This window comes from Musa acuminata, chromosome BXJ2-5 (genome assembly GCF_036884655.1).
Source record: "Musa acuminata AAA Group cultivar baxijiao chromosome BXJ2-5, Cavendish_Baxijiao_AAA, whole genome shotgun sequence".
NCBI lineage: Eukaryota > Viridiplantae > Streptophyta > Magnoliopsida > Zingiberales > Musaceae > Musa > Musa acuminata.
The window spans coordinates 42,673,112-42,689,418 of record NC_088342.1 but is presented as its reverse complement, the minus strand read 5'-3'; the positions used below and the strand labels follow the sequence as shown (position 1 = coordinate 42,689,418).

The window sequence follows — 16,307 nt, the reverse complement described above, 5'->3', positions numbered from 1 at the left end:
TGTTTTGGGAAAAATTTGAGCGGGCCGCAACGTTTGGTCAATGTTTGGAGGACTACTGAACGAGCTTATTATGTTGGACACAAATTCGGGACGAAGGAACCATTCGTTGATTGCTGTGTGTTTTTTATCCTTTCCTTTTCGTTGTTTGCTGTGTTGATCTTGTTAACGATGTCACCAACGACGGCATCTTCTGGCGGCCAACCATCATTGAGCACCTTCTAAGAGAACACAAGGAAGAGTACTCCACAACCACCAAATGAGAACAGCTGCTGGTCTTTCGAGTAGGCTGACCTCTTCTTTCGTTCACCTGCTTCCGTTCCTTGTCCTTTTGCGTCTCTGCTCCCCTTCGCCGATTCCACCGTGATATTCCCTCTGCTCTCTCTCTCTCTCTCTCTTTTCTTTTCTATTTTATAATCCCTACCCACTTCCACCGTTTCTGTATACTATAATCCGTTTTATATAATACAATGCACCGTTCATGATTATCTAATCTGCTTCTTAATAATGCAAAGCATTCTTCATTCATCTCCGTGTTCCCTTCGATCTCTCTTTCCATCGGCAGCTTCTGCGGCGCTCACACCTCTGCCGCGCGCCTTCGTCTCAGACCAAAACAGAAAAAATATCTCTTGCAATTCTGAATTGCAGTTTAGGCTCGTATTACTCGGTCGGAATCTTTGCCCTCCATTGATTTGTAGTTCGAAGTCGTCTTCCTTCTTGAACGCGTCGAGTTTCTTGGGCCTGTTTGTGTTTCCTGTTCTTGATCATATGTGCTGCTTCTCCGTCTTTATTAGAAAAGAGTTGCAAGTTCTTGAATTGCGCTTTGTTTTTGCTTTGTTTTGGGAGCATCTATCTGTAGTGACAGTAATCTAGGTGATGGTGGAACCCAAAATTTTGGAATAGGAAGCGTGTGAAGAAGAAGTTGTGGAGCAAGTTTTCGACTTCTGCTGGCAGAACCACTTTTTACAATGTCGAGGATCGAACGGAGAAAACTATCTGACGATTACGAGGTGGTTGATGTCCTGGGTCGAGGCGGCTTCTCAATTGTCAGAAAGGGGATCAGAAAGTCCAGCATCAGGGAAAAGAACCAGAACCAGAACCAGAACCAGGTAGCAATTAAAACCCTGAGAAGATTGGGAGGGTACACGCCTCCCGGGCCACTGCAGACCTATCATGGCCACAAGAAGAGGCTGCCTTCGTGGAATCAGAATCAGATTTCGATATCGGATGCATTGCTGACAAATGAAATTGTAGTGATGAGGAGGATAGTGGAGAAGGTTTCTCCTCACACCAATGTAATAAATCTATATGATGTATATGAGGATGTGGATGGAGTTCACCTTGTGCTGGAGCTTTGTTCTGGCGGAGAGCTGTTTGATAGGATTATTGCTCAGGAGCGTTATTCGGAATTCGAAGCGTCTGTAGTCGTTCAGCAGATAGCCAGTGGATTGGCAGCACTTCATAAAGCCAACATCGTTCATCGTGATCTGAAGCCAGAAAATTGCTTGTTCTTGGACAGCAGTGCTAGGTCTCCGTTGAAAATAATGGACTTTGGTTTGAGCTCTGTGGAGGATCACACTGATCCTATCATTGCGCTGTTTGGATCAATTGATTATGTCTCACCTGAAGCTCTTTCAAGGCGTGAAGTTTCTGCAGCAAGTGATATGTGGTCTCTTGGGGTGATCTTGTATATCCTTCTATCTGGGTATGTTTCTGTCTTTGTTTTAATTTGGATATATAACAATCAAACTTGTATCCAAACCACTTCTCTACTACTGGTCTACCTAATTCACTTATCCTAAATTGAAGGTTCTATATCCCATTTCACAAAGTTTTATACCTAAACTTTTGTTGTTGGTGATGGTATGTTAGGTCTGCATATTCTTAGGTTCAGTCTGGAAATATTTTTTTGTAACAGGATCATTTAACTAAGATTAAATTTTACGTTTGAAGTATTTGTTCGATGGTGATGTACCATATATATTTACCTAATCGATAAAGGAATCTATTTACCAAATTAAGGGATCGAAACAACATCCAATAAATCTTCAAGATTGATGCTAGACTAATAAAGTAGCAAGGAACTAGAACCAAATCCTATCTTTGCCACTTACATTAGCAGAAAAAAAAAAATCTTTTATTTCACTTGCGAACAAAGAATTATTTTAAGGGAAACTAGAAAGCCTAGATTAGTGTCATTGGTAGCTAAACAATCTGCCATTTGGTAAGGTTCCCTTTCTTGAAGAAAAATAAAATGAAAACAAAGAGAATTCTTTTAAGGGAAACTAGAAAGTCTAGATTAGTGCCATTGGTAGCTAAACAATCTGCCATTTGGTTAGGTCCCCTTTCCTGAGGAAGCATAAAATGAAAAAAATAAAGTTTTTCAGAAGGTTCAATGGCTCTTAGGGGATTTTTCTCTTTAAGAATTTGATTAAGTACTTGGTATTATGATCTAAGTACATGCTTCCTTGCTTGTCTCTTTAGCCCTTCTAACTAGTCGATATCACTGAACTTATGGGAAAAAGAATGAAAACATCTGCCTTTGGACCTGCACACGCCAAAATCTCACTAGATTTGGCTATAATAACCCCTGTCTCTCCCACTACCATTATCATTGCTGACGTCTGGTGGCGAAGAGGAAGAACAGAGGAAGAGGAAGGAAAGGGAGTAGTGGGGGATTGTGTTTCCTATGCAGGAAGACATTTCTAACTTTGACTTTGCAAATAATTTTGTTATTCATCACTACAGATGCCCACCATTTACTGCATCAACAAATCGAGAAAAACAACAACGGATACTGGCTGTAAGTTTGTCTACTGTAACAATTTCATAAGCACTTCTTTGCTGCCTACTTTTACGTTGTCTTCTCACTTGGTTTTTGTATAACTGCTTAAATTGTATAGCTTCTGGAGGAATAGAGCTCCTGCTCTTTTAAGTGATTTTAATTCTAGATACTACCCCGAATAACATTTTTGAAAATAATTTCTTCACTAATTGATTGCTACATGAGCTTTTGAACTAGAATGTACTTTTAGGTGTGCAGATTCTGTATATATAATAACAGATTTGATATCAACAGTTCTAATCATGACAAATTTTAATATTATATATATATATATATATATATATATATATATATATATATATATATATATATATTACATAAAGGGAAGGGGGCTTTTTATCTGAATATTTAGTAGGATTAGCTAAAAAAATAACACTTGATTTTAGCTAGAAAAATAGGCTTCCTTGTGTTCTTTTTCTTAGAGTTTGGAAATGGGTTTTAGAAGCTTTAGTTTCTCACAAAAGATGGGTCAGATAAACTGTATGTTAGAAAAGATGAGCTGTGACCTGAAGTGATTGTAAATTTTCTACCGAACTGATCTAAATAAAATAGAAAGGCTAATTTTAGAGAATACATAATAAATATGAAGTTGTCTGGCAAATGGCATGTAGCTGATGCAAAAGGATTCTTTTCATCCTGTGTTGCTCTTTCATACTTGGTACGTTAATTTTAGCTCGATTTAATTATTTATAACAGTAAACAGAAGGAAACAAAATGCCATTGAGTGAAAGGAACAGGCCTATTAGTAGCCATGGTGGCAATGCAACAATCGTTTTACCTCTGTTGCATGCTGTGGTAGTCATGAAGGGAGCAATAGGAAAAAGTATATTTCCACGCCATTGCTTACCTATGTGACTGACATCGTCAGCAATAAAAATGAATTTGCTTGCAGCCTCAACAACTTTAGTGCACTCTCTTTTTGTTCCTTATACAGGGAAACAGCAAATACTGGGGTAGAATATTACTAGAATTAACCAAGGCATGATGATCTAAGAATATGTAGATTATGTTTGTTACACTTCATTTGCAATAGTCGGGAAGTGAAATACATTGCTTCTTGCTGAACTTCTCATTTAATTATTTGATCCTTCTATAACTTTCAATGTCTAAGGAGAACACTAGAAACTTTCCCCCAATTCATGGATGATAGGAACGGTTATTAACAACATAATCAGCAACAACAAATGAATGTGTGCTGTTCTTTATTCTTCTTTTGCTTGCGTCTCATCTGCTTCCCTTCTTTGCCTGACTACTCTTCCCCCAATCTTTCTGTTGTTCCAGTCTCCACCTCCTTTCTGCTGCTCTTCTTTTTTTTTTTTCTATTTTCCTTCTCTGGTACCGTGTGAACCCTGATAGATCATTGACCGCTGCCCTTTGCTTAAGCCCAACATGTGAAAATTTTATCAAATAGGGTAAAACTACAATCGTGTGACTTTGATATTTGAAAACAGTACATTATGTTCTGCTTTTTTTAACACAGAAACTTATATTAAATTGGCTGCTGCCAATCCCTCTAGAAACTTATGTCAACAGATGAGATAATAGGGTATATAGATAGCTTCGATTGTCAGTTGGTGTTAGAGTTTAAATATAACTTGTCTCATTTCCTATCTATCTGCTTAAACTTTCAGGATAAATGGTAAACCAAACTAAAATTTTATCATGGAATTTGAGTTGGTCATGATGTCAAATTGAGTTAATTCATTTTCTCTGACTATTAGGTGTATCTCAAGCCCATTAAACTTTCATCTAGCTTTCACATGAGAAGGAATGTTAAATTTAAATATAAGTTGCTCAATTTTCCTCTCAGCTTATGCTTTTGACACAAGTGTTAATTCAGCTGAAGTTTAATGAAACATCCCAAAATCTCATAAAAAGAAATTAAAATTGGAAGAAAAACTTCCAAATGGTTTTTGCTACTATTTCATTGCTCTCACTAATATGCTACTATTCTTGTGGTCCTACTGCTGTGTCGCTTTGTGCTACTATTCTTTTTTAGTCCTCATGATGATCTGATATTCAAACTAACAATTATTTGATAGTACTCATGTTTCAGTTGCTTTGTTTTACTAATCAGTGCTTCAAATCATGAAAGTCTAATCTTACCTTATCACATGGTAGTTTCTAGCTATAGATGTCCTTTTTCAATAGCTTACTTAATTTTTTTTGTTGGTAATTTCTTTAAACTATATGTTGTATTTATATATTGCATAGATCATTATTGCTATTGTTCATAATCATATTTATATTAAAAATTTCTGAATTGGAATGACACTTTTGACTGCATATGCTCCTGCAATAAACACCCTAGCTAAGCTGATGTTAAATGCTGCAAAAATGAAAATAGACAAGTGGTCTCTTGACATCCAAGGTACTATATTAGTATATTGTTCATCATATGAATGTACAAATTGGCATGGAATCACTTAACAATGAGACCCTAACTACACTAAGCATAACAACTACCACAATGATTTCTTTATCACATCAGAAATTGACTGGTCTTCTGATCATGGACGGACTGCCTAGTGTACCGGCTCCCATCATTGCACTTCCAATTTTTATTTATTTTTACTTCCTTCACATACGCTTTGTCAGACATCTATATGGCATTGTCCTGCACAAGAACCATATAGAACGTAATCCATCTATGTGTCGCTGCTCCTGTGGTTGCATCTAGAAGTAAAATCAAGATTTCTTACTTTAAAAAAAGAGTATAATTGCACAGGCAAATAGGTTTGGGTGAATTCTTGTTTTAAGAATGTCTTAATACTTGGGAGTGTACATCGAGGATCAATTTTAGCAATTTGTAGTGTCTTGAGGTTTTCTATACGGGTGTTATGATATCATTTGAAGATTTAAGACTTCTGAGGCCTCAAGAAATATATAATATATGTTTCAGGAATTTTTTGATAAATCATAAAAGGACGTTTTTAGTTGACTATCTTGATTTTATTATTTATTTACAAACCTAATCGTTGATTATTGGTTATACTAAATCATGGCAAATTTTTTATTATAATGGACCTCTGTAATTGAAGCTTGATAGAGTATATCTGATCTAATTATAACCTTTATAAAGAATCTGACCTCACTTGGTAGTGGATGCAATTTGTATATTAAAACTGAGCTGATGTGATCAGATATGATTATACTTGTACATTAATGGATCTGATTAAATAGTTTATCCAAAGTCATATTAGAATTACTTAGGATTATCTTTGATTAGCTAGGGTTTTTGTTGCTGTAGACTTTTATTAAGTTACGTATTGATCTATTAGAAAAGAAGCGATGTTATATGTAATATTGATAGATAAAAGTAATTTGATGAAGCATTTGACTATTGAGGTTAATGAATTGACTATTGCGGATGCACTTGACTATATTTGTTAAGAAATATAAGAGGATGTATACATATGTGTACACATTGAATTGTGTGCGATATTATTATAAGTATCTAGATAGTCTAGCTGGTAAAGACTTTGATGGCTCATCGTAGATCTTAGTTCAAACCCCACCATTGTCACCTATATTTTACAAAAAGAAAACAATTGTCAAAGTTGACGAGTAAGAACATGATGTATTTTCATTGGTTGCCCTTGTTCTGCAGTTGTGTTCTTTTCTATTTCTATTATTGATTTTCGTGGATTAGCATCTCGAGGTCCTTTGATGGGCATAAAGAAATCGTCTTGGTAGCAACTACCAAACAAATAGAACAACGGTTAGCTCTGTAGTTGTTAGTCCACAAGAAAGGGTTGTAGGTTTATTACTGTCTAGCTCCAAGCCGAAAAGACCTAATGGAGTCATCCTAACTGTTTTGTAAATCTACTGATGAATATTGATGTTAATAAATTTTAAATTATTTAATTAAATTAGTAATAAAAGATTTTGATGCTATCTTGGAATATACATAATATACCTATATTCTCTTTGATTTGTTATAGATAAGTGTGGATTTTTTAATCACTGATAACGTTAAATTCAGCTTTAAAAATACAATATACTTCTCCCTAAGTCTTTTTAGTGATCTAAACCAAATATTGATCGAGGATGAGATGCTAAAGATATATAATTGTACTCTTAAACATCAATTAAGATGATGTGAACTTGATAGATCATTCAATATTATAAAGACTCAGATGTTTCTCTAGAAGTTATCAGAGTTATTACCTGATCGTGAGATTGAAGTCATTATGAATTTAATATTTAACACTGGATTAATTGTTAAGATCCTTTATAGAATGATATTTATTAAATTAAAATAATTGAATAAACAATTACAGGAACTATCTGATAAGAGTTTTATTGATTAGTATATTTGATGAAATTATGTAGAAAAAAATGAAAGTATGACTGAAGTTATATTATTATTAATCTTTTTTGAATCAAATACATCACATTTATGGACTAAACTTTTTATTTAGGGGGAAATATGTAATATCTATATTTTTATTTTAAGGACCCCAATGTAAATAATGCAAAAGGCACAAAAGAAAAAATAAATTAGCTCCCCACCACCTGTGTGTCTCGTAACTGCATTGCCTCTTTCATAAGGAGTGTTTCACATGGAAGAGAGAGAAAGAGAAACAAATAATTAGCTCAACACTGCCTTTGTATTGTAATTGCATCACTGCTTTTTTTTTTTATAAATGATAAGTGGTGAAGGCGAAATTTGAGTCCAGGACCTCATAATATACTTTCAAATCTTTATCAATTAAGCTAGTTAACACCTTCACTACATCGCCTCTTACATAAGGAGTGTTTCACATAGGAGAGAGAGAAAGAGAGAAACAAAAAAGAAGGGAGAAGGAAAGAAGAAGAGAGAAGAGAGAAGAAGAAAGGAAGAGAAAGATGATCTTGTGGAAGAAGAAGAAGAAGAGAAGGCAGAAGGAAAAGAGAGAAGAAAAAAAAAGAAACAGAGAGAGGATCTCTCATGGAAGCAGAAGAGAGGGTGAGAAGCGAGAAGAAGAAAAAAGAAAGAAAAAAGAGAGAAAATGTATGTGCTACAATATATTTTCTTATAGCCTTATGTCTAACACCATAGTGGTTCCAACCAAGGATTGTCATGCTGATTGGTGGTATCAGTCCCCTTGATCAAACTAGTATGTACAGGTAGCTACCGACATACTGTGTGTTGGTATTATCGATGCATACCGAATTATTAGGAAAAAAGTCAAAACTAACTAAAAAATAAAAAAATATATATTTTTAAGGATTCATCCATAATATAAAGTATACTTAAATAAAGTAGACAGGTCTCTGTTGTAGGAAGTTGCTTTCATTGATGTTGAATCATTTGCTTAGGAACTTTAATTACAAAAGTGTAAGAAAAAGTGGGAAAAAGAGTGAGATTGAGAGAGTGACTGAGAGTGAGATTGAGAGGGTCAATAAGAGTGAGAGAAAGTAAGTAAAAGAGGGGGAAAGGAGGGAGATTTAAAGCCCCGAAAGAGATCCCAATGGTCAATTTGACTGTTGGGGTCAAAATTGACCCAATTTTGGTTGGTATGGGTCAAATTTCAATATACTAGATAAATTTTACCAGATCAATCGATATATCCCGTGCCAGCCGATATCAGACCATATTTGAGCATATTGGTCAACTAATTGATTGGTATAAGTCTCCCAATTTGTCCTGTTTCAGGCGATGTATCAAACCTTGGCTCCAATTAATAGTAATCATTAGTGAAATAAATCACAGATTAAGAAAATATGTCTGTCTAAGGTGTGACTAGAGAGTCAGCCACTTGCTCCTTGGAGAGATTTCATAACCTTCTTACTTTGTCAAACCTTGGTTCTAACTAATTGTACTCATTAGTCAGAGAAGTCACAAATTAAGAAAATCTTTGTCGATTTAAGGTATGCCTAAAGGGTCAGCAATTTCCTTCTTGGATGGATTCCATAGATTTCTTGCTTTTTAAAATCTTGTGTCTAACTAACACTAGTCAGATAAATCATAGATTAAGAAAATCTCCATTTGTCTGAGGTGTGCCTAGAGAGTCGGCCACTTCCTCCTTGGAGAGATGTACCTTCTTGCTTTACAATGTTGATTTTTAAGCATAGCAACCCCACAACTTTGAACCTAACACTCCCTTGAATCTTATAGAGATGCTACTTTTTAATTTGCAATGGTGATCGGAGATCCATGTTCTGCTCCTCCATGTTCTTGTCAACAATAATCATCACCTGGCCGAAGGCAATTCCACTTGTCCACAAAGCATAGAGAAGGAATACGATGCTATTAGGATAAATAGCTATTAGAACTCAAAAGCAAGATCCTTGGAGGCTTGGAGAGACATTTTAAGGATGGACCAAAGGAAGGAAGATTGACATTTAACATGGTGGTATTGCACATTATCCCTAAATGGTTTGATGTATAATTAATGATTTGTGTTAGAACTTAGAACTAGCAAGGAATCTTAATTAGATTTAATTTCTTAGTGTATTAGGATTTGGATTAGTGATCCAAGTAAAATGAGAAGTCCTTAGTGAATGAGGACTTGTTTCTATAAATACACTATTTATCTCATGATTTTTATGAGAGGAAAAGTTATAGAGGAAGACATTTTGGGTTTTCCTGAGTACATTCTCTATTGAATCTAGAAAGAGGTGAGAAAAAAGTTTTTCGGGTTTATGTGAAAGTGTGTATAACGGTTTCAGGCTCGGGTTTGAGTTAACTTATGAGAGAGTGATTCCGCATATTAGTTTTCTCATATATTTAAGAATTTAATTTTTTACATACATTTAGGTAGGGAGTGTCAAACCACGTTAATCTTATATCATTTTTTAGTATATTCTTTGGTTGATCTTTCGGGTTTCTCTTTTAGTTTTGAGTTCTTCTCTCTCCCTAACAAAATGGTATCAAAGCTTAAAATATCCATAATTAGAAAATTAATAAGGATATTGTCAGTTATTTCTGTGGACTTTACTATGGAGAAATTTGATGAAAGAAATAGTTTCACTCTGTGGCAAAGAAGATGGTCTTCTTGAACTACAAGGTCTAGGACAACCAACCAAACCAGAAAATATGAGTGATAAATATTGAGATATTGAGAGAAGCTTCAGGCAAAGTATGTAACCACTATTCGTCTTTGCATCATTGATAATACTATCAATAATATAATTGATGACGATTTCGTCATCACGAAAAAGCTTTATTTGACTAAAAGTTTGACTAACAAGTTATATCTAAACCAGAAGTTATAGTTGAGAATCGAGGAAGGCAAAGACTTGATAAAACATCTAAATATATTCAAAGAAATTTTAGATAAACTAAATAAAGTTGATGTGAAGACTAATGAAGAAGATAAGATGTTACTTCTTGCATCACTCATCAACTTTTATGACAATTTTGTAGAGATAGATATTATGTGAAAAAGATACAATAACTCTGAAACAAGTTGAAAAAGCTTTAGTATCTCATGTTACAAGGAAAAAGGATAAATATAAGAACATTGATAATGAGGCATTAGCTACTTAGGGTGGATATCAATTAGGATGATTTTTCGATAAGAGTTGATCTCAAGATGACAAATCAAGATCAAAAGTTAGGTTTTTGGATGATGTTCAATGCTATTATGGACATATGAAGTAACTTGTCTAAAAGAAAGGGAAGAAGAGCCTGATGAGTGCCTTCTTATGATGGATGGTGATGGAGATGTCCTCATACTCTCCAAAGGTAATAATGCATTTTTCTAGAAGAGTTGACATTTAAATTTTGCTTGTGTTACTCGTATTTGTTCTCAAAAGATTGTTTTGGTTCACTAAATAACAAGTTGACTAGCAAGTTGAATCTAAGTGATGATTCAATGATGGATGTCATACATGTTGGTAAGGTAAATATCAAAATATTTGAGGGAACACAACATACTTTAGAGGATGTGGCTTATGTTCCAAAGATACAAATTTTTTAAGTCTTTTGGTTTCCAAGGATTATGGCTATAGGGTTAGAGGTGGAGTTTTAAAAATTTCTTGGGGTTATATAGGCCTAATGAATGAAGATTGCATCAAGAATTATACCATATGGATGAAGCATAGTAAAGATCTCAAAGGGCTGGACACATGTTGCACATGTAGGGATGGTAGGTACCTGCAATAGCAAGTCTTGTTCGCGATAAAGAAAACAAAGGGTGATGGACAATGTAAGGGGAAAAGTCGAATTGGTGGTGAGACGGAGAGATGAAGATCTCTCCTGAATAAGTAGTGTCATTGATTTAGTTTTAGTTACACATGGTATATTGGCGAGTTTATTATAATCAAATGTTGAGCCATGAATCGATTCATCTGCGTAGCTGCGGTAAATTCTTTAAGCCAATAGTTTATAGATTTTGTATAGGAGACACAAAGTAGGAAGATACTCGCTAACATAGAGATGGTTAGGATTTGAAGTATTTTAAAAATAGTAATTATGCTGAAACCATTTTGATATTTGGAGCAGTACTAATTAGATTTAAAGTCCTTGGTAGATTGAGATTGGAGATCCAAGTAGAAAGAGTATTTCTTAGTGAATTAGGATTTGTTTTTATAAATACGTCACACATTTCATGATTTTAGTAAAAGGGAGAGGCATAGATGAAAATATTTTGGGTGCTCTTAAGATATTCTCTAGTGGATCTAGAGAGAGTTGAGCGAAGAATTCTTCGGGTTTATATGAGAGGATATACAAGAGTTTCGGGCTTTGGTTCGAGTTAGCTCAGGAAGAGTGATTCCTGGTTTTTTCATATAATAAAGAATTTGATTTTCTGCATGGATATAGATAAAGAGTGTCAAATCATGTTAATCTTACATTGACTTTTTGATATATTCCTTTGATTATTGATCACTGAGATACTCTTTTGGTTTCCAATTCTTCTCTCCCTCCCAACAATCCGCATCATATTTTTCTTCTCTTCATGCCAAACTTATGAATTTTTTTATAATTTTAACGATCAACATAAATGTTCTATATCCAGGGTGACTTCAACTTTGAGGATCCTACATGGAAGACCATATCCTTTTCAGCGAAGGATTTGATTTCTAGACTGTTATCTGTGGAGACTTATAAGAGACCCACTGCTAGTGATGTATGATTAATGTCCATATGCATTATTTTTTTGTGACTATATTGAACTATGGTGATGTCATATAACTTTTTCTATATCGTCTGTTTATTCAGTCTCATTGATCTGATATGTAAACAGCTTCTGAAGCATCCATGGGTCATAGGGGATTCTGCTAAGGAGGAGCTCATGGATTCAGAGGTTGTCACTAAACTGCAGAGATTTAATGCTCGGCGGAAATTGCGTGCAGCTGCAATAGCAAGCGTATTAAGTAGTAAGGTTGCTCTACGAACAAAGAGGCTGAAGAGCCTGCTAGGATCAAATGATCTCACCACTGAGGAAATTGAAAATCTACGTTTACACTTCAAGAGAATGTAATTCTTTCGATATCTGATATGGTTGATATATTTTTTTTTTTAATGAGATTTTGAAACTACCCTTACGAATCATTTTAACAATCATGTTCAGATGCTGTAGCGGTGACCAAGCAATATTGAATAAATTGATAATATATCCAACCTTAAATCACTAATGAGAATGTCTGACATGTATGTTCTGGTAAGGGCACTGGAAAATTACAATAGGTCACTCGAGCTCATTTCATTATTAAGATCAGATATAGTGAAATCAATCTTTCATGCTCATACAATATTTCTTTTCCCTCCTATGTTCTCTATAAGTCTAATAAACTTGCAATTGATTTGCATAAGACCAGCTAACATTGTTTAGTTTCATATGCTTTTTTCTATTAGAACAATGATACGTTGTGCTACTGTTATATTGTGTTATTCCTGTGAATTCTCAAAATAGCAATTTTATGGCACTATCTGATATAACTCTCTCTGTTTTCTTTTTCCTGCATACCTAGTCATTTGTATTTGATGTAGTACTTGAAATTGTTGATAAGTTCTCATGTCTTGGTAAATTATAGTATGAATAGTAGCCTAAGACAATCTATTTATCATGGCATGATAGCTGAAAATTCTGAAGTGCATAGAGAACTATGATCTATAATTCTGACATTGTTGATAAGTTATCATATCTTGGTAAATTATTGTATGAATAGCTAAGATCTATTTATCATGGCATGAGAGCTGAAAAATCTGAAATGCTTAGAGAACTATGTATGATCTTTAATTCATTGGAGTTCAAAACGTAAAAGTAGGTGTTGTGGATGCAGATGTGCAAATGGAGAGAACGCTACTCTGTCAGAGTTTGAGGAAGTCCTGAAGGCTCTAAAGATGGATTCACTAATCCCTCTAGCTTCTCGAGTGTTTGATCTGTTTGACAACAACCGTGATGGAAATGTTGACATGAGAGAGATCCTTTGCGGGCTATCCAGTCTCAGGAACTCACGAGGAGAAGAAGCTCTACGACTCTGCTTCCAGGTAACAAGCTAGCATACTTGTCATGAAACACTTAACAAACAGGGAGAGAGAAAACATGGTTTTGATTTCACAGCTTATGTCCACAGGGAAAACATATCCTAGAATTTTCTTGATCATAGAATATTCTCCAACTCATGAGCATCTTGAGTATCATGACTACATATAAAAAATGAAAGAGGTAATACATTAGCAAACCTCACTGTTATAACGATTATGCAATCAAGATATACATACATGGACATGCAGGCCTGATTAGCAACAGCAGTCAGATCCTTCTCTTCCATCGACAATAATAAGTTTGGAAACTTCGTGAAGACTGACAGCATAAATCCTTTATAACATACTAGTTTATGTGATTTGATTCAAATTTATGTATTTAGTAGCAAGTGGAGCTGGGTACAGTTTTCTTTTCTTTTTTTTTTTCCTTGTATTAAAATTTAAATGGAGGAAAAGAAAGGAGAAGTGAAATTATATATATATGTATATATATATATATATACATGTATATGTATATACATGTATATATATATATATACATGTATATACATATACATGTATATATATATACATATACATGTATATATATATGATAAGTAGATGAGATTTTCCTAACTGTTTGAGGAAATCTCTCTACTCTGTTAAGGGATGAGAAGGGGTGAGAGAATGTTTTCCTCCTTGCGTGACGACGACGGAGAGTGTCTGCTGTAGGTAGCAAATAGGAGAGGGAGCAAGGCCGGCGAAGAAAAGCAAGACCGACGATGAAGGAAGAGAAGGAGTGGATAAGCAGAGCTAAGACGGTGCTCGTTAGCACTGGCTCTGCGGCCGCTTGGCTAACACACGGCGATACTGCTGTCGTCAAAGAGGAACTGCTCTGATACCAAGTTAGAAAATAAATAGATAAACAAGTTGTAGAAGAAGTTGATTGTTATTAACATATCCCCCTTCCTTTTATACAGGTTAGAAGGGAGAATTTTCTACAACTTGTTTATCTATTTATTTTCTAACAATATATACATGTATATGTATATACATATACATGTATATGTATATACATATATAGATATATAAATATATATATATACATATATATATATACATACATATATATATATATATACATATATATATATATACATATATATATACATATATATATATGTATATATAAATATATATATATATAATTCACAAATGGGAACTGTGTAGGATTAGCAGACACAATATTCTTCTCTTGGAACTTAATTTGCAATCAAATCAATGAGTTATACATAACATGAGACACTTCTACATTGACACGAGAGTGTCTGATGGTATACATCTGTGTTATGTTTGGTCTATTCTTTCTTAACGCTAATAAGATATGTTTGTGTGCTGCTGCCGCAGATGTATGACACTGACAGGTCGGGATACATCAGCAGGGAAGAATTGGCGTCAATGCTTAGAGTAACACTACCAACTAAAGTCTCCTCCTCAATCCCATGAAACCATTTCCAATGATCTAAAAGGAAACGGTTTACTTCTGCAGGCCTTGCCTGAGGATTGTCTCCCTGCTGATATTACTGAACCAGGGAAGCTAGATGAAATCTTCGATCAGATGGATGCTAACAGTGACGGGAAGGTCACCTTTGATGAGTTCAAAGCAGCAATGCATAGAAATAGCTCTCTGCAAGATGTTGTCCTGTCTTCTCTGCGGCCAGTTTGACTCCCCATAATGAGAAGCAACAGGTGAGATGAACTCCATTGTCCACCTTGACTCCCCATAATGAGAAGCAACAGGTGAGATGAACTCCATTGTCCACCTTGGCTCTCTATACCTGAGTGGTTCCGGACTGAGGGGCTGCTTTGGTGATTGCACCAAAGGGAGTGGGAGTAGAAGATATATTACTTTTACGTACTACTAGTATAGTGTCTGTAGACTTTATTTTGTCACATGTTCCCTCAATTTATTAGAAGAAAAATGTTGGCTTAAAAATCCCACTTGTTCCTATAGAACTCCATTGCAAAAAATAAAATTTAACACACTGTTAAAATTTTATTTTGCATAGATACGTGTATAGATATAAGAAGGATTCATTTAGCGTGAGATTTGGGTACCTAATGTTAGAGTTTGTTAGTATTTTAGATCCTTATTTTGGAGTTGGTAAGTTCTTTTTAGATCGCCTAATTGAAACAAAATTATTTGGAGAACCAAATCATTCCGAAAATAAATAAAAAAATTTCAAGAGTGAAGATAAAAAATTCTTGAAAATTTAATTATCCTATGTCAATACTTTAGTAGTGAAGACAAAGACGCTGTGATCTACAATTTTCTCTAGTACATTGAAGAGATTGAGAGAAAGTTTCTTATGTTAACGCGAGAGGAAATATAATAGACTCTAAGCTTAGATTTAGATTAAATCGAAAGAGAATTTAATTTTTGAATTTTATTATTTTATCATATGATGAAGAATTTGAGTGTCAAATAATGTAATCCTACATTAAATATTTTGGATTTATGTATTATTGTTGGTTCCATTGAATATTATATTGATATCAATATCCTCATTGTTAATAAAGTGATATAAATGATCTGAGAGGATTATAGATTAAATAAAGGGGATTATAGATTCAAATAAAATGTCATTGAATATTTTTTCAAGCCATAAAAATTTAATGAATGAAATTAGTTTCATTTTGGTACAAAGGAACAAAAGAGAGTGTTTCATTGAGGCTTAACAAAAACCTTGGAGGGATGTGCAGTCAAATCTAGAAAGATGAACTATATATATTAAAAAAATTAAGACAAACTGAGTGAGTATTATGTGTCATTATATCTTTAGTATTTGATAATGATTCCATTGTAATTATTTGTGATAAATTTTAAAAACTTTTTATCTATCTAGTTAAAAGCTTAATTAACAAACTATATCCAAAACGAGGAGTAGACAAGAGGAAGGTGAGACTTTGTTGAATATTTGAAAGTGCAAAGGAATATTAAATCAACTAAGAATAAATGATGTAAAAGTTGATAAAGAAAAAGTGTTGCTTCTTGCATCATTCACC

The 16,307-nt window shown here is 34.3% G+C and overlaps 1 protein-coding gene across 1 annotated transcript; it reads left to right on the top strand.

Annotated features, from left to right (window-relative positions):
* The first annotated feature begins 192 nt into the window (after positions 1-192).
* On the top strand, positions 193-15,307 carry LOC135612855 (calcium and calcium/calmodulin-dependent serine/threonine-protein kinase-like). Its single transcript, XM_065109600.1, has 7 exons — positions 193-1,702; positions 2,746-2,800; positions 11,791-11,901; positions 12,019-12,251; positions 13,058-13,265; positions 14,649-14,708; positions 14,791-15,307. Exons 1-7 carry the CDS (start codon positions 966-968, stop codon positions 14,965-14,967), a joined length of 1,581 nt encoding a protein of 526 aa, XP_064965672.1. The 5' UTR covers positions 193-965; the 3' UTR covers positions 14,968-15,307.
* The last annotated feature ends 1,000 nt before the right edge of the window (positions 15,308-16,307 follow it).